This window comes from Leptopilina boulardi, unplaced genomic scaffold (genome assembly GCF_019393585.1).
Source record: "Leptopilina boulardi isolate dan_hultmark-lab unplaced genomic scaffold, ZJU_Lbou_2.1 LbouV2_248, whole genome shotgun sequence".
NCBI classification, from domain to species: Eukaryota; Metazoa; Arthropoda; class Insecta; order Hymenoptera; family Figitidae; genus Leptopilina; species Leptopilina boulardi.
In genome coordinates this window covers 2,883,330-2,907,854 of record NW_026137805.1, presented here as the reverse complement: position 1 = coordinate 2,907,854, position 24,525 = coordinate 2,883,330, and the positions used below count along the sequence as shown (strand labels likewise).

Here is a 24,525-nt window from a genome sequence, read left to right as displayed (position 1 = left end):
ATCATAGACTTCAGTTTGTATGCCATGTAGTGCACTCAACGGAAGTTAGTTTCACTAATCATTAACCGAAGAAATAGCCTTTTTTTTACCGAATATAAAAGTTTTTCTTTAATTTAAAGGAAAGAATAGATCCGAAAAGAAATAGAATGTATTAAATAAATTTTTTAATGAGAATATTTTGCATTTAATCCATGTGCGTGTGAATGGTGTGTGAATTTAGTGAATTATGAGGTGTTTCTATGAAATAATCACCACATGGCTTATTTTACTTATTACAAGCACATGTGTCGCCCGAGATGTCCAAATGTGAGATTAAAAACTATTTATTTAATAAATTAATTAATAAAATTCGAAAAAATTAAATTAATTTTACATATTCTTTTACACCTTTTTCTATGTAGTATTTTATTAACATTATTAATATATATTTAAAAGTATATAAAATAAACAAAAATATTTATAATATTTATAAAAGGAAAAATATTCAAAAAATGTGATTTTAGTGTCGATCAATGGGCGGAGACACTGGGAAATGAGATTTTTGAAATGGCTAATGTCGTGGCACAACCAAATGTATTGAAAGCCGTGAGTTTTAATAATAATTATAATTATCGTATAATTTAGTGGAAAAATATAAAATCCAAAAATTGTAAAATTTTTTTTATTTAAAAAAAATTTCCAGCGTTACAAAGAAATGAATACAAAGGTGGTTCATAAGTCTGGCGATGAATTGATTGAAGTAATAAGAGAGAGTGTCGGCCGGATGTTGCATCGAAAAATGGATGCTGTACGTTGTATTCTAAAGGCGGCAGAAAGCGCATCTGAAAATTATGAGACACTTGAAAATTACGATGGCCTGACCTATGTTAGTGGCAAATTTAGTGAGGCACTCGATGAAGAAGTTTTGCTTCCTGAAAATTTACGAAATGTTTCATATAGGTGTGAATTTTTTTTTAAAAAAAACCTTTTTTCAAAAGTTATTTTGAATTTTTTTTTAAATTTTAAGTTACAACAAAAAATTAAACAATCTGTATTTTTTTTATAATAGTTCAAAACCTACGATTAAATAAAAAATTTTTCAGTGAAATGACTTTGACAGCAGATTCCCATTTTTACAACATTCCTGTAAATATAAATTATTCCTCCGTTCAAATTCCAACGAATGTTTATGATTTATCGCATCCAGTCGCTGAAGCGATAAGTTGGTCCGAAGGATTAGACGAAACATTTAGGCAAAATTATAGGTTCGTTATGATATTAATGTTTTGAATAATGCGAATAGGTAAATAAAAAATTTGCAATTATATATTAAATTTTATTAACTTCTCAAAATATAAAAAGATCAGATCCCGCTTTATCGTGGCAGTATTTTGGATCAACGACAGGAATGCTGAGACAATATCCAGCAATGAGATGGAAAACATTGAATCCCAAAGACAGAAATCAATTGGGCGTTGATCCATATGATTGTCGAATTCGAAGTTGGTACATTGAGGCCGCTACTTGTAGCAAAGATATGGTTATTCTCGTTGACAATAGTGGAAGTATGACCGGAATTGGAAAATCGATTGGTTCGTTTTTTTCAAATAAATATCAGGCTAAAAATAATATAATATAATATATAATTAAACTAAAATTTTTAGCAAGAAGAACAGTTTGGTCTTTATTGGAGACCCTATCGAACAATGATTTTGTGGCCATTATGAATTTTTCCGATACCACTCAAGATGTGGTGCCATGTTTTAAAGATCGATTGGTTCAAGCAACGCCGGAAAATTTGAAAAAGTACAATGAACTTATGCTCGAAATGAAACCGGATGGAATAGCAAATTTAACGGAAGCATTTATCAAGGCGTTCACTCTCCTAAAGAATTACCGAGAGACGCGAGGTTGTGGACCCCAGACACCATGCAATCAATTAATAATGCTCGTCACAGATGGAATTGCCAGCAATATTACTGAGGTAAAAAAACTATATTTGAAATATTATATTTCTTAAAAAACCATTAAAAAAATCTTTTTATAAATAGAATTGACAGTAAAGTTTTTTTTAATTAAATTTATAATTAAGAAAAGAAAATTGTTTAAAGGTTTTTCAGGCATGGAATTGGGCGGAAAATGGTACAAATATTCCAGTTAGAGTATTTACATATCTTTTGGGTAAAGAAGTGACGAAAGTACGGGAAATACAGTGGATGGCATGTTTAAATAGAGGTTACTACGTACACGTTCATAATCAAGAAGAAGCACGGGAACAAGTGTTAAAATATATTAACGTTGTAGCTAGACCTCTAGTCCTCCAAGGGGTGGAACACCCGGTAAGATGGACCCACGTTTATGCAGATGTTACGGTAAGATTTCAAAAAAAGTTTTTTCTTATTTATAATAAAATTACTAATTTAAAATTTTAAAAAAATACTTATTAATAATTATGTTAATCATTTATTTTTATTTTTTTGATTAATTATAGAGGATCCTAATTGTAAATGTTTTTTTTTTTATTATTATTAATTTTTTAATCAAAATCATCGAAATTGAGAAACACTGTGCGCGCCAGACTGGGGGGACGCGTCATCCAATTAATACGCGCTACCCCCACTCTGGCGAGTGTACTGATTGGTGGTTGCTCTCTTCCCATTTCAAGGCGTGCAGTGTTTCTCAACTTTTGCATTCGAAAACGCTCACCAATGTCATTAATTCAAGGCCTATTATTATTATTATTATTATTATTTATTTATTTATTATACTAATCTATATTGTCCTAAAAGACAAATATTTAACGTTTAAAGAAGAAAATTAATTTCGAATTAAACGTATCATTCTTTTTCTTCGTGTGTAATTCGTTTTTCCAAGAATAAAAAAGTTGGAATTTCATAGAAAGAAATATTTTTTTTGTCATTCCTCGGCAAATCTTAATCGTAAGTTGAAAAAAATTCTTTTTTAAATCGGATTACTCCCTCGTAATTGATATTATTAATGTTATTATTATTTGAAATGAGAAAATTCCACCATTAGAATCCTGCACTGTCCACGTGGCTCTGGTTGGTAATGGACCACGAGGATCAAAAATCCCGCCTTCAGAAACATCTGAAAGGAAAAGAACTGGGCGTCAGAGTTAATGAAGACACCATCTACATTAAACAGGTTTAAAATAACCCTCTGAACCTGTATTTTTTGGAATTTTTACTTAATTTTATGTATGATTTCAACTCTTCCCTGTGTTTTTTTGATTTTTTCCAGGAATTTTTATTATTTCGATCCAAGCACTTTTTGTGTGTAACATTTTATAATTTCGCCTCTTATTTTATATAATGAAATATAATTTTCGTTGATGATTTCTAATGAGTGTATTGTATATTCCAAGTAGTTTATAGTGCAATGCTTCTCTGTAGACTATTCACAAATAGAACGACAGTAAACATAAATTATGTTTAATATTATTGTATAGAAGATTAATCGATTTTACTTTTGAATTTCGTTTCAAAATTTTTTAAATTCATTTTTCTCTTTATTGACAAGTAGATGGATATGGGAGAAGACGTGAGGGCAAATCCATCGGATTTAAATTCAACATTATATCAAGAGTATAGACTCTTATTATCAGTCAGTATTCCAGTGTTTGATTTGAAGGGAAATAAAAATAATCGTACAAGACAAGCAAATCTTCTTGGTGTTGCTGGTACAGATGTTCCGCTTGATGAGATTGGCAAATTAACATTACCATTCAAATTAGGTGTCAACGGTTATGTTTTTATAGTCTCAAATAATGGATATGTTATTTTGCATCCCGATTTACGTCCTGTATCAAATGGAGATCTTAAACCCAATTACAATAGCGTTGATCTCACTGAAGTTGAAATTCTCAATGATGACAGTGGTCCACGGTAAAATTTCATTTTAAAGTTAATTATTAAAACAGAGAATTTAATTATAGCTATAATTTTACAAAAAAAAATTTTCTAGTCAACCGGGACAAGATATTTTAAAGCTGAGACAAATGTTGGTGGATCATGCAAATGGAAGTATGAAAAACGTTTCAGTTAAACTTCATTATGACGCTAATAAGCGAGTAACTCTGGAGTATCGCGATTATTTTTATCGATCATTACCTGGAACACCATTTGGAATTGCAGTTGCATTATCGAATTATGGAACCACTTGGATTAAGGTTAAGGAATTATTTGAAATTCGCAATTTTTAATTTTGTCATACATTTTCTTGCAGCTAATTTTATTACTGTTAGAAGTATAAAAAAATAATTTTAGGTAGGAGACGAAATTAGCAGAACATTAAATAAGAACATCAATATTTTGGATTTATTCACTGGAAATTATTGGAGAATACATCCTGGTTGGATTTATTGTCGATATCATTATCCAGAGGGTCATAAAGAAAGAGGAGAAAAAGAATTGTTACATTTTATCAAATACTTTCAGGACAATAGTAAGTATTAAGCGAGGTATTAAGTTTATTTCTTAAAAATAAATGAATATTTAACGTATATGAATTCCCAGCAAAACGTGGCGAACCTTGGTACATGCCAAGCCAATACGAGACTGATGAACACGATACGGAGTTAAATTGTACCAGAAGATCACTCGATCGAGAATCTTATTACTGTAATGAGGAATTAATGCAACTTTTGGTCTTTGACGCTAGAGCAACTTATAAAAGTTTTGTTGAAGATTTTCGAATGAATTATCTCGCGAAAACGTATAATGTATTTTTACGTTTTATTGCGACGCAAAGTGGACTCACTAGATGGCAATATATAGGGGACAAAAAAATTGGCAAAGGAACGTATTATGATAAAATTGAATTTGGTGATTTACATAAGAAAGCCGTGAATGAACCTTGGTATAAGGGTGCAATCTTTCAACATCAAGTGGATCCTACCAGTGTTTCCATAACTGGTAATTTATATTTTATTTCTTTTTGTCTAAACGTAAATAAGTAACATAAAAGAAAGAGGATTTTTAAAAATATTTTGCAGTGCCTCCGAAATCAACAGTCAATCCAATAGTAACAGTTTCGATGGGAATATTTCCAAAAGATGGAGGTTTGGAGGCTCCGGCTGCAGTTGTGGGTTTTCAGATGCCCATGAAAGCTTTTCTTGCTCGCTTCAAGAACATTACTTCACGAACAAACAACGAGTACCTCAATTGTGCTCTAGAATGGATGCATTGCTATTTAATTGATCAAAATGGTTATATAGTGATAGCTGAAGCTGATTTCGATCCGGTTGGCGATTTTCTTGGAATTGTTCATGGACCCATTATGCAATCCCTAGTGCTCCAGGGAATATTCAGTCCGGTAGAAATTTACGATTATCAAGCATTTTGTGAGAATATTGTAAGTACAGTTCCTTTTTCATTGAATGTTTGTTTTCTTCTTTTGAATATAATTGGAATATGTTACATTTTTCAGGTTAAGGCTGGTTCTGGAAATTCCCTTATAAATCCATTAAAGTATTTAATGAAATTCTTCTCTTGGTTTGTAATGCGAGTGGCATGGTACGCTGTACATTTGATGAATTTACCAGTTACTTTAGCTGAGGAAGACGATGATTCTCCTGAGGCTAATTTACCTCAAGAACCTTTGTCTCAAGAGCATGAGGAAAATCAAAGATATCCTTGCGATGAGAAGAGAACACTTTATATTATGGATCAAGTGGAAGCTGCAAAAGGCGTCACTAATTCATCGATTCAGTGTTCCAGGCCCTTCTATGCTCAAAAAGTAAGTTGTTCTGTTGTACAGGCATTAACTGAAAAAAATTACAAGGTTGGTAGTACATTTGTAGGTCACTTTATAGATTTACTAATAATAATAATTTGCTTTTAATTTTCAAGTTCCATTTTTTGTCAAATATTTATAAATCGTTAAACTGTACTGTTTTTATTGTTCTGTAAGTAACCCTGGAAAGGAATATGAATTAATTAGAATACTGGATAGTTAATTAGATATTTCCCTATTGTATAATTTTTTTTTTCTTTTGCAAATGTCCACTTGCAATCCGATATTTAATAAGTAGCAATGATATATTTTTAAGGTACCCCATACAAACCTCCTTCTATTGGTTGTCAATGTTTTATCAAGTACCTGCGAAGTTCGATTAAGCATCGAACCGGAAATAATAGAAGTTGATACCTTCACAAATGCCACTGAGGGTAGACCTTGTCACAAAATACCTCTAAATGATTTATCACGACGACGATTGGAATCCTGTTTCACGGAGCATCACCTGGAGGATGAAATTGATGCATGTGGAGGTGCATCAGAACTTCAAGTTTCTTCATTATTATTATTATTGATGATTATAATTTGTCAAACTGTATGTAAGTTCTTTGTAAAATAATTTATTTCTATCTCTGTTATTGCAATTGATTTTCTTTTGAAATCCCTGATATAATCACATTCACTTTCCATAAGGTGTAAATTCGATTAATATTGGAAATAATTCATTTGATGAAAATCAAGTTTTTTAAATGACAGAAAAAAAATTTCTTCTCTTTTCGTGTGTCTTGTTATTGTTGATCAGCTGTGCCTTTTTGATTAAGGGGATATGTGTGCGCGAGGGGAAACCCATAATATGGACTGCGGGAATTGCGCGCACGCCCAGCACAACGTAATCAATAGGGTATATGGAAAGTCAGGGAAGGTATAGAGGCCAGAGTTGAAACGTGTGACGAATGTCATTCGAAAACATTTTCATTTTAAATTCAATTCTTTTTTAATGTTACCATTCGGTTTTACGAAGATTTAACGGGACATTTTTTAAAGTAATGAGGTCCTGGCTGTTGTCGTTTTTCGCGTTTTTTATTATCATTCAAGCATCAACTAGAGGTGAACGAATTACATTCAGCCCGTAAGTAACAGCATCGTTATTTATTTATAAATTTTAATCATTATATATGCATAAAAAACATACAGAGGAAAATGTATTTTTCACAATTTCATTGTCACTTTTCGAGTCTTCTGTATAGATATAAATTAATTTGTCCTTTAGAAAATCCTATTCGCTTTAAATTGTTATTTAAAAAAATGTTCCACGAATTTCTCTACTTTTAAAGTGTGTTAAAATTGTCAAGTATAAAAAAATGTTTTCTTCTTTAAATTGAAATCGGTAAATTAAATTTAAAAATAGAATTAGAATAAATTTTTTCCGGCAATGCTTTTGTGTTGTCAACACTGTGTATATATGTGTACATCAACTTTCATATTATTGTCTTGATTTAGAGTTAAGGTATGGGCCCGAAAATTAGGCTTCGAATTATCCCAACTCGGGAAATATGTCACAAACGTAGAAAAATTTCAAGCTACCTACCAACATGCGACGGTCCAACCGAAAGATGGAAGTCAATTGGTTAAAGATATTGCAAAAGATATTAAAGCAATGATGGAGTCCAAGATTTCTGCAATCAAGGTATGATCATTTCTTTGTTTTTTCAACAATTATCTTATTAGAATAACAATTTCTCACTCTTGGCCAAAGTGACAATTTTTCACCCAAGGGATAAAAACACTGCTTTTAATCCTATCATTTTTAACACTAGAGAGTAAGACTGAGAATTATAATTTAATTAATGCTATTTCCAACAGCGAATAATGGACGTGGCGCAAAAAGTTGCCGAATCAGCGCCAGACGTCACACCGTCGAAAGATTATCTTTATGTGAATGCAAAAAATAATACAATTGATTTAACGAATGATTATCATTTTGGTGGTTTAGTTAATTTAAGTATGTCGGCAGTTCATGTGCCGACAAATGTTTATGATCGTGCGCCAGAAGTAATACGAGCTATTAAATGGTCAGAAGAATTAGATAAAATTTTTGTAAATAATTATCAACAAGATCCCTCATTGTCGTGGCAATATTTTGGCAGTGCCACTGGTTTTATGAGACAATTTCCCGCCACCAATTGGCAAATGGAGGAAGTCGATCTTTTTGATTGTCGAACACGAAGTTGGTACATTGAAGCTGCAACAAGTCCAAAGGATATTCTCATCCTTGTTGACACGTCCGGTAGTATGACGGGTATCAGAAAAGAAATTGCTCGACATGTTGTCAATAATATTCTTGACACATTGGGAAATAATGATTTTGTCAATATCATCACATTCTCCAATGAAACAAGTAGTGTAAGTTTTTTCTGGGAGAGAGAATAATAAATGTTGTTTGGAATGAAATTAATTTTTATTAATTTATTTTCTCATTTTTCTTAGGTGGTTAAGTGTTTTAGCAATCGATTGGTACAGGCGAATTTGGCGAATATTCGAGAATTAAAAAAAGGCATTCAAAACATGACGACGGAGAGAATAGCAAATTTTTCAATGGTCTTATCGCAGGCTTTTGAAATGTTGGCTTATTATCGGGCCAGTAAGGAGGGTGCCGATTGTAATCAAGCGATAATGTTAATTACTGATGGTGTTCCAGAAAATTATAAAGATACATTTAAATATTACAATTGGTACAGCAACCCTGATAATCCTGATCAGGCGGATATGCCAGTGAGAATATTTACTTATCTCATTGGTAGGGAAGTGGCTGATTACAGAGAAGTCAAATGGATGGCCTGTGCAAACAGAGGATATTTTGTACATTTATCAACAATGGCAGAAGTTCGAGAGCAGGTGAGAATGAAAATTGAATTCAAAAAAAACCCTGGGGAGAAGAAATACCGTTTTCAATCCTAGTAAACAAAATAACCATTTTCCACACTAGGAAGCTATTTGTGGAGTAAAAATCGGTCCCTGCGAACTGAAAGATAATTTAATTTTCAGGTATTGAATTACATACCCGTTATGGCGAGGCCATTGGTGTTGAAAAAAACTGATCATCCAACAATTTGGACCCCAGTCTATGCGGACATTGAGGATCCAAAAATGACTGATTGGCTCTGGGAGCAAAATCTTTGCAGTCAACAAAAGTTGATGGTCCTAAGAAGTAGAATGGTCAATCAAACGACAAACGATGATGACGATTCCATTGATGAAGTGGAAGAGACTTATTTTCGTTATCAGGGTCAACAGAAATATAGATTAATGACTTCTGTCAGTACACCAGTTTACGACACACGATCCAACGCGGTGAGTTTTAGTGGCAAGTTTTCTTTCACCTATATATGTATATTATAAAACGAAAAAAAGTATAATTATCTATTATAGATAAACTGGCAAAAGTTTTTAAAAAGCTTTTCGCAAAATTTTTTTCAATAACTTTTTTCTTTTATTTAAAGATACTAAAACAATAATAATATATTATAGCTTATATATCAATTGGCTTTGAACAATTGTAAGTTTATATTCAAGAATCTCAAGTTTTCTTTCTTTTTAAATTAAAAAATTTTTCTACTATTATAGTATAAAAAAGAAAAATTTTCAATTTCTTATTAATTCTTTTAATTTAACTAAAGCTAATGAAATAATAAAAAATGAGATCGTCGACATATATATTCAAAATTCATTTGCATGCTCGCAATTTTAGTGTTCTGAAACAACAAATAATGATAAAAATAATAAAAACGAATAAAACAGATATTTTAAAACAATTAAAAGTTCTTACCTATCGTGAAAAAAATAATTTAATTCTTTAAACCTATTGCTTGAATTTAAAAAAATACACGTTGTTGCAGAACTCTATTTGATTATTAATTATTTTGCCTTCTGCCTTTCCAGTTAAATAGATTATTATAAAAAAAACTTGTACGATCACTCACGCTTTCGTTCATCAGGATGTTTAATGCATAATAATTTAAAGAAAAAACAAGATTTTAAATAATTGATATTTAAAAAAAAATAAAAAACGAATCATTAAATATCCTGTTAATCTTCACTTCCGTGACAAACAATAAATCTATGTACATAATTTGTGTGCACGATTGTTTTATGTTTAATTAATTGCACCTTGAAAATGTGAGAGACAATCCTGCATTAAGTCACTAAAAGAAATTTCTTAATTTTAGTTGTTATTTTCGCGTTTATGGGCGTAGCTATCTGAGGATCACTCCTACTTTAGGGGTATTTCACTAGTAAAAATTCTTTCTATTTTGCAGGCTAAAGATTTTATTGCTTTTATTGCTCAAGATCCTTTTTAATTATATGTCCTTTCTGTTTGAGGGTGGTGCCATTTAAAGCGTACGCCCACTTTAGGGATGGGCGTATCGGTAGTTCCGCCCATAAATGGGAGTGCCTCTCCCAGTTAGAGGCGTGTTTTAAAACTTTTCCTCCTTATGATGCTAAAAATTAATCTAATAAAAATTGATTTTATTTAACGTTTAATGAAAAATTCTAGATGTCCTTCTTTTCAGGAACAGTGAAAGAGATTTAAAAGGGCGTGTCACTACTAAATCCCTCCTACTTACTAATCCATTCTAGCAGGGTGGGGGCGTAAGTTTCCAATTACGAAGAAATTTTATTAAATAGGCGTGTCATTACAAAATCCCTCCCACTCTAAAATGATATGTTTATTTTCCTTCCCTTAAAGAGGCGTGGAATTAAAAAAATTGTATTAAATAGTTTTAGGAATTTTTTTTCCTGTAAAAAAATAGATGATTTAAATTTTCCAAGTGACTTACTGTTGGATGGTGTCTCCCAAAGTCCTTTCCAAAAAAAGACACGTGTCATTTTAAAGATGGTGTTTTTTTTTGTTGTTGTTGTAAATACACAATATATATCTATATATATTTTTTAATGAACGAAAAAGAAAATGAGGTGCGAACGAAACTGTGCGTACGATCGGGATAAATCTTGTGAGAGTTTGAATCTTGTCTGTTGATTGGTCTTAAGTCCCTGTTTGTCCACAGAACATCACTGAGCAGGTCCTGGTGAAAGAGGCCTACTGGGTCGAAGAGACAAGAGAGGTTGGCAGCTAAAAAAAAGCAAAGAAAAGCGAACTTGTTTCAATGCATATAGAAAACCCTTGCTCCCTTAATTTTTGCAAAACTTGATCAGATGACGAAAGCTTCCTCTTTTCTCTTTCGCAAAAATCTCTATATAAATTCGCTATACATATTTATATATACTGCAAATGTCACTAATTATTATTTAAATATTTATTATTCATTTTTATTATTATTATTACTGTTACTTATTATTATTCCTTTTCTTAGTTAATTAATTACGTTATCTGAGAAAGTTTTATCCACTACATAATTTTATAGGTCCAAGTTCGTCTCTGGTATCTTATTTTGATCTGAGATAATTGGCATTTTAAATTAGTATTTTTTTTATTGATTAATTAGATAGGTCTAGGTATTATACATAAATATAGTCACCCTGTGTATTGTATCAAGATAGTAGAAAGGTTTCGCTACTTAATATCAATGAGATCATAGTAATATATTGATTAAATTTATAACTAAAAATTCTTAAAGAGAATAAAGAATATAAAAATTAATTTATTTATAAATTAAAAAGAAATTCATAGAAAGTAAATATCGATCATTTATTTTTCTATGTAGAAGAGTAGATATAAATTATTTAGTTTTATGATAAAAAAACATTTCTTTCTTTATTTGTTATTATCATACAAAAAAATTATTTCGATAGTGTGATAGATTAAAAAAATAATCTTTACTTATATTCTGCTATTGAAACTGTAGTGAGTTATGGCCATCAAAATTCTTATGATGATGAAGGTTTTATTATTGTTGTTACTTATATACTACTACTACTATTACTACTACTATTTTTATTATTATTATTATTATTAATTATTATTAATTATTAGTATTATCGCTACCACTATTATTTCTTCATATAGACGTGTGTGGATTTATATTATTATTATTATTATTATTATTATTATTATTATTATTATTATTATTATTATTATTATTATTATTATTAGAAAATTCATTACGAGTTTGAAAATATCACATAGTCTCTATTGAATTTTAAAACAAAGACTATGAAATTAATTACATTCAATAGCATTGTTTTTACAAATATCAATTATTTGATAAAAGTTAATTAAAATTGTATTTTAAAAAACTTTCTTTTTATTTTAAATAAAGAATATATAATTCAAATTACCTTAACTTTAATCTAAAGGTTAATTTTTGATAATTAATTAATTACACTTGAATATTTAACTTTTTTGTTAATTTTAAATTTGAAGAATTATAATTTATATAATACTGAAAAATGTATAAAGAATATTTAAAAAATGAATATTTTTTTGCAAAAAATTGTAAATAATTGAACTTTGTGATATTTTCAAGGCCTGTTGTTCAATCCTTTTAGCATTTTTGGGGAAGGTAGATTATTTATTATATTAATGCTTCTTGGTAATGAGACTTGAAACTCGACGATTGTGTCTGTACCTTCGTCGCTTGCTTTTCGCTTTTTTGTGGATTCTGGTTTTAGTAATCGAACTGTATTTTTGCAGACGAAAATAGCAAAACTCCTTGGCGTTGCCGGGACAGATGTGCCAATTACAGAAATACAAAGATTTATGATGCCTCATACGGTAAATGAATATACATTTTTTGTTTTTTTTTTTAAATATACAATCATCTTTTACAATAGAAAATCTAAAAAATTGATAAATTCTTTTTCTAGCTGGGCGTCAATGGTTACGCTTTTCTCGTAACAAATAACGGTTATATTCTGACACATCCAGACCTTCGTCCAGTGGTAAGTTATAGTTTTCAATTAATAATTATATTGTCACAATATATTTAATAATAAATAAAATTAATTGAGCGTCCTATTTTGTGTAATGGGGGTGGATTTAATTATAACCACGCCTTCAAGTGGGAGTGGCTATCCAAAAACTCCTCCTAGTGGGCGTGGAAACATAAAAATAAGATTTTTGTTTTAAAAACAGTTTCAGAATATTCTAAAACCAGCGTACAATAGTGTGGATATGGTTGAGGTCGAATTGGTGGATCAAGACAGAGGTCCGCGTGATTTTGACGATGCTTTAATCGCGGTAATTATCATGATTATTAATCTATTAAATTAATTAATATTTTGTTGTGCTAATGAAATCAATAAACATTTTTTTGAGCGTAATATATGCTTGACCTTAATTTGTCTTTCCTTTTTTTTATTGGTAGCTTCGTGACGACGTGATTAATCAAAAGAGCGGTAGCGTGACACTTCACACGAGATACCATTACGACGATATGGTGAGTTTATGAATATAATTGGAAAATTATTGAACGTATTTAATAATTATTAATATCTTTCACTGGGGGGAATGAGTGGTAAATTTTTTTTTCTTGTATTTTTAGCAACGGGTTGGCCGAGTAAGAAGAAAATACGATTACATGGGAATTGAGAATACTACATTTACGGTGGTGGTCAGTTTACCCGAGTATGATCAGAATGGTAATTACAGGATTCACGCTGCTGTTGAAACCAAGAGATTATTGTCTCAAGGTATTAAAAAATTTAAAAATTAAAGTTTTTTTTAATTTTTAAAAGATTTTGCTTTTTTTTATTATTTTGTGTCGATTTTTAACTTTCTTTTCATTTCTTTTTCAGGGACAAATGTTCTCGCCTACTTCTCAGGAAATAATTGGCGAGTTCATCCGGATTGGATTTATTGCAAGTTAGTTGTGACAACAGTGTAATTATATAGTATAGAAGTATTTTATACTTATAAGAGTTCAGACTAGCGACATTTCCTGACATTTTTTTTATTAAATGACGCTAGTCATGGTTTAAATTTCATTTCATATGGTAATATACACAATTTTTAGATATCATTACGATGGGGAATTTGAGTTTCGATCACCGGAGGATCAACTTTTGCATTTTTTAAATAGAACTCGGCAACAAGAACCACCATGGAGGTGGATTGATGCTAAACAAAGATCTCAACCCCCAGAAAAGTCGAACGCTAGTTCAAAGACCTTCAGTAAGTCAGGTATATTGTTCGATATAATTTGTTTATAATTTAAAAAGTGGATTTTTTTTAAACTGCAATTTATTATCAGGGTGGGCTTTCATCTAAAGTCGACCCTGTTTATTAATAAATATTTTTTTATGAATATTTGAAATGTTTAATAAAATTATTTTTGCACAGTAGATTCTTATTACTGTGACCGGCGTCTTCTCCTGAATTTAGTGCATGACGCTCAGGTAACCCAGTGGTTTGCGAATGCCTCGTCAATTCGGGATGAAAAAGGGTAAGCAATTTTTGTTTTTTTTCACCCTCCTAATGAAAAATTAAATTGTTTTCGATATTAGTTTATAAAATGAAAAATCTTTCTTATACAATTTTTTTCACTAAAAACTTTAACACAACTGTTTATTATTAGATGTGTCACGTAAATTCAGTGTTTCGGTAAAATAAACAAAAAATTGATATTAAAACTTGAAAAAATAAATTTTTTTTCACATTTAAAAATAATTCGCACTTAACTTACGTGTGCACAATCATCGTTGACAATTATATTTTTTTTCTTCTCTTTTTTATAATGTAGAATACGAATTAAAGATAGTTACAAATGTTTCTATCTTTATTTTTTGGAAAAATTCTACAAAGTAGAAATAATAATAACTTTATGAAATAGAGGTTCACAAATATATATACACATATACAGACACATGTTTCTTGAGTGTTTATATATTATTTTAGTTCGTTTTTAATGCACATTTTTTTTGTATATCGGATAGATAAAATGCACCTGTTCTTTTTTAACTAATAATACTTACCACTTTGACGCCATGCAGACTTTTAACTAGGCTGATGAAACTCCTACCCAGGTAACGTCATCACATCGCACCTAATTACGTTCTTTATATAGACTTAAAAAATTAACTCGCGATTCAATTAGTTGATTTTTATAATTTATTACTTTTTTAAAAAAAATTTATTCTCTATTTATTGTCTTGTTACCATGTTCATCTAAGCTATAAATATATTTATATTTATATATACTTAATAAATTTTGTGCACATTTTTATTTAACTCTGCAAAATTAATTTAGAATGTATTTTTAATGATATCGCATTTATTTTGTATACGCAGTGATTCTGCATATTAAGTGGACGAAACTTTGGAATTAATTTTTTTTAAACTTAGAATTATAGGTAATATTAAAAACCTTTATTGCAAAAAATCCTCAGATTCGTTCACATTTATAAAAATAATACACTTTTATAATACAAAAACAGCATTTGATGAAGCATTATGAAATATTCTTATATTTAAGCTATACATATACCTAATCAAACGGATAATAAAAAAGCGCATAAACGAATTTCAACAATTTCGCTTTTATTCGTTTTTGTATATAAGAATTTTAATATAAATTCCCTTCGCTTTTTTTATCTTAAAGATCATATTAAAAGCATTTTTTTGTATTTGCGTAAAACATTTTCTTTTGTAAAATATTGATGTGTAATATAATGCATTATTTTTTTGCTTGTAATATAAAACATACTCTTTACAGGACGAGGAAGAAGGAGAATTACACTTTTTTTTTGTTAGAACATTATTTGTTACACTTGTTTTTTTTATGAATAATATAATTGCCATTTAATTTTAGATTGTATTTTTGAGTAAATATTCCAATTGTGCGAAAACGTTATTATTATTTTTTATTATTATATACCTTGTCAAGTATATTATAAAATTTGCAGCGAAAATAATTTGTTTAGCATAAAATAGTTATAGCATTATTTTCCTCACAGGAAAGAATTTTGGCAACGTTTTGGATTTACTGTCTCCTTTATGGCGACGCACAGTGGCTTAACGAGATGGCAAGAATTTCATTTAGATGATGATATTAAGGAGAAGGAGGAAAATTTTGGATCAAAATATCCACGAGCAATTGATGAAATTTGGTACAAAAGAGCTGTGGAACAACATTATGTTTATCCGGAGAGTTTTGTTTTTTCAGTACCAATTATTCATAAGCATCGAAATTTAATTAATAACAGTACATTGGTCACTGCCAGTCGTGCTGTATTTGTTGGTATGTTAAAATTTTTATTTCCTACCTTACTTTCTTTTATAAGGTAATTTTTGTAAAAGGATCAATTTTTTCAGGTTCTGGAACAGCCAAAGCACCAGTGGGTGTAGTGGGTTTTCAATTTTTACACTCGGCATTGCAGGGTCTCTTTCAGAATATAACTGATACTTGTGAGAATTGTACAGCAAATTGTAAACATCCCGATGTGGCATGTTATCTAATAGACAATCATGGATATATTTTGGCGTCAAATGACGATAAACATGCGGCTCGATTTCTTGGTGAAGTGCGTGGCACTATAATGAAAAGTCTAATACACAGGGGGATTTTTAATAAAGTTACAATTTACGATTATCAAGCAGTATGCTTCCCACCAACTGCTGAAAGCAACGTTGGAAATATTTTGATAACGGTTAGTAATTAATATTTTTAAATGATGTCAAAAATTCACTACAACATTAATTCTTTTAGCCATGGAAACTTCTTCGAGCAGCAGCGTCCTGGTTTTTTGCGCACGCTGCTTGGGCAATTGCAAAAGCAGGAATTTGGCATAGCGACTATGCTTATGCAAATATGGATTTATATTCAAATCAAGAATTTGCTGATGATAGTTCACAAATGTCAGATGAGACAAGAGAAGCACGTTATTATGACAAAATTAAAATTAAAAGAACAAGGCCACAATCATGTGATAAGGAGGTAAAATTATTGTAAAAATTAATAATTTAATTAAGAAGTAAATAATAATTTTACTTTCCAGGTGGATTTATATCTTCTAAATCACACGAACACAAAGGAATATGACGTTGATTCCGATAGATGTGCGCGGCCTTATGTTATTCAACCAGTTGAGCTCAGTAATATGTTACTGTTGATAATTGACACAACGTGTCCTGAAATTGAGGAGAATAATTTTAAAATAATGCACACGGAAACATTTGAGGACAGTTCATTAATGTCATTGGCATGTATGAAAGCAGTGAATAGCACTTTGAAAAGGAAAAGACCAATGTCTTGTGTACGAAGTCATCGAAATGAAAGTGAAATTCGCGATCAGTGCGGTCATGCCTCGAACTTTAAATCAAATTTCAAATTTATCATTATCTCACTCGTAATATCCTGCTATCAACTCAGGCTATATTTTCCCTTTTCCTAAAAACCCCCGAGAATCACATTTTTTAATCCCTTTAAATGGAATTTAGCCAAAAAAAATTCACCAAAGACTGCTACAATTCAAAATTCGTCATAAATATTTTTCAAAATTTTTCACACAATTTTTCAAAACTAGTTCTTTAAAGAATTTAGTCAAAAAACACAATTTTTAATATAACTAGTTTATAGAATTTTTCCAAAATATTGGTCAACCAGAAAAAAGAAACAATGTCAAATATTTGACAACAATTTTTCAAATATATCTCACTTGTATTAAGTTATTCAAGTTTTTCAAATAGTTGAGAAATTTTCTCTTTATTGTTTGTTTTTGAATCTTTCATAAAAATTTATTTTGTTGATATTCTTCCAAGTTTTTATGTTAATTTTCATTTAATTGTTAATTAAAAATATTAAAAGTTTATGTGATTTTTGAATTCGAGGGGATGGAATAATTAATATTAAAGACTTATTCATTTAATGGGTATTTATCGTATAATCTCAACAACAAAAATGGTCCACTTTGATAATAAATCAAGTCGTTAAACAATTTTATTTTTAATTTCTTTACTGTACTAGAACAATTGTTATATACACCCCCACAGAAAAAATAAAATTAAACAAAAATTTATTATAGAGCTATCAAATAGCTTCTATATATTATAAAATTGCTATATATAATTACAATAATCTTTATAAACAACTCGATCAAGATGAAAAAAAAATTATTTAAAATGAAGACAAAGAACTTGATTCTTCAATTTTTACTATAAATTTTCCTCTGTAAATAAAGTACACTTATTAAGAATCGAATAATAATATTATTCTCGAAGGGAGAATCAAAGTTCTCTTTGCAATTATTTATTAAGTTTAAAATAAATTTTACGAGAAATCCATACGACGTACTTTTGTTCGTGAGCAAAAAGAAAAAGTAGGAATTTAAATATAAATAGGAGAAGAACTAAAATGAATTAATTTCCCAAACGAGTAACGTTTTTAATTTTTAATGTGGCTCGTCGACTCGAGGAACGTTGCGCGGCGTAGCGAACAAAAAGTGGAGATAGAGCGTTATCTTCTTTTCTCACGTGTAGCGCGCGCAACTTCTATATTGTACTAGAGAAAAAAATGCTGATAATGCCAAAATTTTTCCGAATTGAAAAAACATTTTTTTGAAACAAGTACCTTTAAGGACGCCGGCGTCCGATTGTACCGACTTTTTTTTTATTTTTTTTTTTGCACTCTTAGGTGCACTTTCAATTTTTCATACTCTCCTTCTCTCTCATTGTCACAAAAGTATTGAGAGAAAAAAAATTGAAATAAAGTCCACAAATATAAATAATAAAATAGACGTGAAAATTCGTACTGCCGAATATATATATATATACATACGTGAAGAACTACGTTCGTTAATATGAACTGCTACTTTTTCATTCTTATTGCATGTTTTATAAACTATATATATAAAATTGTATATACCATGGTGCTCTAGATTTGATTGAAAATTGTGTGTGTGTGTGTGTGTATGTTGCAAGTTACAAAAAATTTATTTATTGTTAATCGCCACTTTTTTGGCTCAATCAATTACTTGAAATTTTATTAAAATACAAAAAAATTTGTTTCTTTAAATTATTAATATTAATTTTATTTAAATATATTTTATCTATTGATAGAAAAAATATGTCTATTTAATTCATATATTTTATATTAATCTACTAGATAATTAATTAATATTATATAATATAACTAAATTAATTAAAATAAAATATTAGTTAATTACTTCAAATAATTAATTAGTAGTTTTATTTATTACATTGTGTAATTAATGTTCTGTTAAGAAAATTGGAATATTGTTTTAACAAACAAAAAAAAAGATTATTTGTTTCTTTCCAATTTTACTCAAGTTAAATAGCCAATCAGTAACTTCATCATTCTTGCAAGTAATTTTGTGATTTTTTTCCATAAACTTTTTCTATTCAAATTTCTTTAATATATACTTCTGAATTTAATAAAAAAAGAAAACTCAAGTTCTACAAAGTACGAACTTTGAAAAATATTGTTAAAGTTTTTATGAGTGCTTATAGGAACATTTTAAGTGGAAGTATTTTATGGAAAGCGTTGCATTTCATGTACTGAACATAAAAATAAAATAAGTAAATAATAATTAAACTATACTATGATAAAACTGAACCTCCTAATTCTATAACTCGTTTAGCGCTCGGCCGGACGCTCTATTGGTAGTCGGGTAGCAGCGAGGGAGCCATTGACGCTCGCTGCTACCCGAGTTACAGAATTGGGAGGTTCAACTGTATTACATATATAAATAAATTAATTATTAAAGCAGTATTCATAAAAACGAACGTAAGTTCATCAAAAACATTTTTAAATTAAAAAAAAATCTCATTAACTGACGTTCGTAATATTGTACATCGATCGACTTACAAATACAATGCGCGTCGTTTCATATTTATAATAATAAAAAAAAAAGATTATCTACGATTCATTTTTGTAAATTATTGTAATATAATAATATATATATATATATAAATATATACCCACTATGGAGATATGTAAGATTGTGTGCCTTTGGTCACGCGCTTAAACCAAATCTTGTTGTATGTTTTCCAAGTAAATTATTAAATTCCACTACTGTTTTCTTATAATTATTTCACGGTACCCGTTTCATTATTTCCCATTTTTCTATTTCTTATAAATGTTTTTCCAATTTTAGTTTCTGATATTTAAAGAAATTCTCCAAGTCACACTTTCACAGAAAATTAAAAGGCATTAAAATAAGCTGCAACGCTTATTATTTTAATCCAATTGTGCTTATTTTAATCCATTTTAGTATTAAAATAAACAAAATTGGATTAAAATAATAAGCGTTGCAGCTTATTTTAATGCATTTTAATTTTCTGTGTTACAAATAAAATTAGACATTTTTTAACACTATTTTTAAAAATAGATTCCATATTGGATCCGCAATTTTGAATTTTATAAATATGTCAAATATTACAACTCAAAGCCTCTAATTTACAGTTACAAATTGAACTTTTTAAAAAGTCGTAAAAATATAGATAAATAATTCTTGTTAAGATTAAAAATAAATTTAAAACTGTCACGAATTTTACAAAAATTATATCTGTTGTAGACATATATTGAATTTTCAAACGAAATTATCTTTGAATACCTTAAAAAAAGTAAACATTTCAATCTATAAATTACTATGCCTCGAGCCGTTTTATCGAGTTATAAAAAAAATTTCATTTTGTCAGTTCAGAAGACACACTAACAAATTTATTTTCTTTAATTCATTAGATTTAGATAACATCCACTTAAAGTGGCTTTGCATTTAGATTTAACATTTGAACCTGCCAAAATTTAAAAATGGTGTTTGAGATCATTAATAATTTAATTCTCGTCGCATTAATTTTTTCCAATCAAGAATCTTTCATTAAATCAGAAACAATAAGTATATGTGCATATAATTAAAAATTATAAAGATTTACTTAATTGTTTAAATTTTTTTATTGGTTTCAGATTCAACGTGTGAGCTAGAAGAAATTGTAAATGGATACCTTGAAATAAATGAAAATGGCATCACTGGGACACTACATTGCAATACAAATTATACGTTATATGGAAATTCGAGTAGTATATGTTTTCAAAATTACTGGTTAAATTTTGGCCGTTGTGTTCGTAAGAATTTTTGCTAAGATTTTTCTTAAAATTTTGAAACAAAATAAAAACATTTTTTTCAAAAATAAGAACTGTCCTAAAATAAAGACCTTTATGTGTAAAATTAAAAAAAATTAAATTTGAATTTTTTTCAGTCAATGATTGTATAAAAAGTTCAATGCATTATACTCTTGAAATGGATACATATAGTTCAGAAGAAGAGATACATTATGGGTGTAGTTATGAATATGAATTAAAGGGACCAAAATTCGGATTTTGTACCAATGGAAAATGGTCAAATCCTCCTCCTGTATGTGAATTAAAAGAATCAGAAAATCAATCTTTTGTAGAATCAAAATCAACAGGTATGATTTGACTATGAAAAATTAACAAAAATTGTTTTTTTGTACTTTTTTTTATACTTATTTTTAGAGGAAAAATGTTCACCATTCCAAATTGAAAATGGAGTTGTTGCAATAAATAAAAGGGGTACGATTGCGACAGTAAAGTGTAATTCAAATTATTCACAAAAATATGAAAGGAAATCAAATATTTACTGCAATAATGGAATATGGATGAATCAATTTTTCACTCGTTGTATTCGTAAGAATATTGAACACACTTTACTTAATATTTCGTTTATTTAAACTAAAATAACTTTTCTTCAAGATGTGTATATTTAATTTTTTCAGATAATGACTGTTTAAATAGTCCTTCGCATTACACTTTGACAAATGGAGATGTTTATCCCTTTTATAGAACGACTTCGGATGTAAAAATAAAATATAGATGCAATAATAAATATTATAATTTAATAGGAGAAAAAGCGGCATTCTGCATCGATGGGAAGTGGTCAAATCCTCCACCTGAATGTAAAATAATTAAAAAAGATTTTACAACATATTATTATTCTGTTATTGAACCCCAACCACCAGGTAGGTGTGCCTAAAATATTTATACAAAAACTATTTTTCACTTTTTTTCTATTTATTTTTAGTTCCACAGTGTCTGGCCTTTCAACTTAGTAATGGGCAAGTTAGGGGAGAGCGGGGCAAAGACGCTAATGTAACGTTTATTTGTAAATATTTTCGTTATTACACCATCAATTTACGTGATTTTTTTTTCTAATTAATTTCAAACTAATTAACAACAAATTTTAATAATAATTCTTTAATTTATTATAAGCATGATTATTTAATTTAATTATTCTCAAGAAGATGCAAAAAAACGGCTTTGCCCCTTATGGCGGGGCAGCGACGTTTTTGCTTATATTTTTAAAAGGAAGAAAATTGTAGCCGTTAAAACTGTATGAACTTGCAGTAAATGGCCGAATATCTTTGAAACATAAGTATTTAGTACATTTTTTTAAAAGAATTTGAGATATTTTATAAAAAATAATCATTACTTGTATTTTTAACCTCACATTTTGAATTAGATTCTCCACTGTTTCATTAAAATATCTACTTTACCATCTATTCAAATTGAAAAACAATTGAAATAACCGCGCGAAAATATAATGAAATAAAAAATAGAGTTACATTAGCGGCTTTGCCTCGCTTTTCCCTACGTCCTTACGGACTAACCCCTTTACCCCTCATCTAGTGAGAAGACTATTGGAAAGACAAATCTCCCCCTACTCATTCCAATCTTGGATATTTTTTAACGCTCGAAAATCACTCCAATTTGGCAATTGTTCTTTATTTATTATTCCCAATTTCACAAGTACCAAATTTAAAATGTTTCTACCCGCGTTTACATCACGATTCCATGAGATTTTACATGAAGCACAATAAGCTGTTCTGTTTCTGAAAATGTCCATGTTTTCGTTGCAAGTGCTGCAAAGTTTTGTGGTTCGATGTTCATCGATAAAAACAATTCGTAAATTTGGATATTTAGATTGCTTTTCGATTAATCTCCTCGCAACTTTTCTTAACGGCATCCGCACGTGGCCACGCATCCATGGTGATATTTCAGGTGATCCAATCACCAACAGTTGTTTCCTCTTTACATCGCCAACCATGTAATTTGCTAAGAGATCTGTTTCACGTTGTACTGACATGTACTTGTCCCATTTCAAAGCCGCTATTTTTCGTTTTTCAAAATAAGGTTGATTTCGTTTTAGCGCTGTCAATAAATATTCTGTTGATATTAAAATTTGTTGAGGATCTTTATGATTTACTTTGTCACGATATTTCTCACTTACTTGCAAATCGTGATAATATTTTTTATAATTCTTTGTCTCATTATAAAGAATGCTTTGTCTCTTATTCTCCTGAGTTTGCCACCTGTAAGATTTTGTAGAAATTTTTATATGTTTATCTATACATTTAATATCGAAATTATCATTCATTTTTCTTTCTACTCCAGCAAATCCAAATTTCAAACCTGGGTCAAGACCCTTGAACACTTCATATTTTGTTACATCTCGCGACTCTTGTTGCTGTAAAGGAGAAAAATTTGTTATATTTTTTGGTTTAACAAGATTATAAATTACAGACACAGCCACACCATCCGTCATGATTGTTTTGGAAAATTTCAATTTCTCTTTATTGACTTATATTTTAGATATGTCAAACATGTTGTTCCATCTTTCATCATTTTCATTAATTTTCTCCGGACGTCGTTGATTTTTAATGTCTTGATGTCATTTGTTTTCCAATTGTATTTCCTTTTTGATTGGAGTCAATTTTTTTGTAATTTCTTTTAATTGATTTTTTATGTTTGACGATTCTTCTGCATTTTTTGGATTATTTGCTTTTTCCAAATATTGAAAATTTCTTTCCAAACCAGTTTTTTCAGCATGCAGCAACTTTGACTTTTCTTTTAATGGCGAAATGATGTCTTTGTGCATGAGTTCTTGTGCTGCAATTTCATTGACGGTAAACTTTTCCGATGCTTTTTAAGTACATGTATAATCTGGTGCTACTTTTTTCAATTCAGTTTCCAACAGTTTTAACGCCGTATTCGTGTACCTAATGTACTTTAGACCAGGACTCATGATTGGTACAAGAATAAAACTTTTGATTCCTTCACGTGCAACATAATCTTGTAAACGATGAAAAAATATAAGAAATTTGTGACATTCCTTTCTTCTTTTAAGATCTCGAAAATCCAAATTTTCCAAGTTCAAGGCCTTTAGAGTTTCATTATCACATTCATTGTATTTGAGAAGATTGTCAAGTTTCGTTTTAATGATTTTCCTATGATTCAATTCTTCCTCCTCTTCATTGTCCTGCACTTTTTTTGTGGCCTCTTTAATATTACTTGTTTTTGTCGATGGCTTTGATGATTTGTTCTTACGTGTTGTTTTTTCCCAGTTTTTATTGTTTTTTTTAAATGTTAAACGTTCTCGATATTTTTTACCTCTATTTTTGCCCTTTGGAGGTAAATCATAAACAATTTTTCTTTGTTTTTTATCGCGATTTTGTTTTAATTTTTTAACGTTTCTAAAAATTAATTTTTCCACATGCGGCTCATAGGGATGCAACCTTTCTAATTCAGCACGTCTTGCTCTTCTTTCTTCTCGATACAGTTGTTTTATTTTTTTATTTTTTTTTGGCCCACTTCTCCCTTTTTTTCTTGTTACGTAATCTACGAATTAATTTTTTTTCACGGTAAACTCTTGTTCGCTCCTGTTGACGTTCTGTAGTTTCCATTTTATCCAATTTCATTGTAGATTTGTTTTTTTAAAATAATTCATGTTTGAAGAACGTAGCAAGTCGACTTCTGGCATGATAATGAAGATTCGTCAAGTAATTGACATTTCATTGAA

At 29.4% G+C, this 24,525-nt stretch overlaps 4 protein-coding genes across 21 annotated transcripts in view; 3 read left to right on the top strand and 1 right to left on the bottom strand.

Moving 5' to 3' along the window:
* The window catches only part of LOC127280606 (uncharacterized), a 263,749-nt gene that overhangs the window by 227,665 nt on the left and 11,559 nt on the right, over positions 1-24,525 (bottom strand). The window lies entirely within an intron of this gene.
* LOC127280602 (voltage-dependent calcium channel subunit alpha-2/delta-3) lies at positions 20-6,374 on the top strand. Of its 4 annotated transcripts, XM_051303706.1 has the most exons (15): positions 20-306; positions 504-585; positions 683-939; positions 1,083-1,244; positions 1,342-1,571; positions 1,644-1,963; positions 2,091-2,351; positions 3,016-3,144; positions 3,523-3,884; positions 3,964-4,168; positions 4,266-4,443; positions 4,515-4,913; positions 4,994-5,352; positions 5,428-5,736; positions 6,050-6,374. In XM_051303706.1, exons 1-15 carry the CDS (start codon positions 227-229, stop codon positions 6,353-6,355), a joined length of 3,639 nt encoding a protein of 1,212 aa, XP_051159663.1. In that variant the 5' UTR covers positions 20-226; the 3' UTR covers positions 6,356-6,374. The 4 variants fall into 4 exon arrangements, with proteins under 4 accessions (XP_051159663.1, XP_051159666.1, XP_051159662.1 ...); XM_051303709.1 differs by lacking the exon at positions 3,016-3,144; XM_051303705.1 differs by having other exon boundaries at positions 4,994-5,736.
* On the top strand, positions 6,620-19,721 carry LOC127280603 (voltage-dependent calcium channel subunit alpha-2/delta-3). Of its 13 annotated transcripts, none has more exons than XM_051303714.1 (19): positions 6,620-6,865; positions 7,237-7,423; positions 7,600-8,139; positions 8,224-8,631; positions 8,782-9,087; positions 10,803-10,859; positions 12,389-12,469; positions 12,562-12,636; positions 12,830-12,934; positions 13,062-13,133; positions 13,239-13,386; positions 13,492-13,558; positions 13,710-13,876; positions 14,036-14,138; positions 14,686-14,718; positions 15,649-15,932; positions 16,007-16,341; positions 16,401-16,628; positions 16,690-19,721. In XM_051303714.1, the coding sequence occupies exons 1-19, from the start codon at positions 6,783-6,785 to the stop codon at positions 17,083-17,085; spliced, it is 3,675 nt and encodes a 1,224-aa protein (XP_051159671.1). In that variant the 5' UTR covers positions 6,620-6,782; the 3' UTR covers positions 17,086-19,721. The 13 variants fall into 13 exon arrangements, with proteins under 13 accessions (XP_051159671.1, XP_051159670.1, XP_051159669.1 ...); XM_051303713.1 differs by having other exon boundaries at positions 13,492-13,576; positions 13,710-13,867; positions 14,039-14,138; XM_051303712.1 differs by having other exon boundaries at positions 13,492-13,576; positions 13,710-13,867.
* On the top strand, positions 20,360-21,702 carry LOC127280634 (complement factor H-like). Its single transcript, XM_051303777.1, has 5 exons — positions 20,360-20,547; positions 20,616-20,774; positions 20,909-21,118; positions 21,186-21,356; positions 21,446-21,702. Exons 1-5 carry the CDS (start codon positions 20,463-20,465, stop codon positions 21,700-21,702), a joined length of 882 nt encoding a protein of 293 aa, XP_051159734.1. The 5' UTR covers positions 20,360-20,462.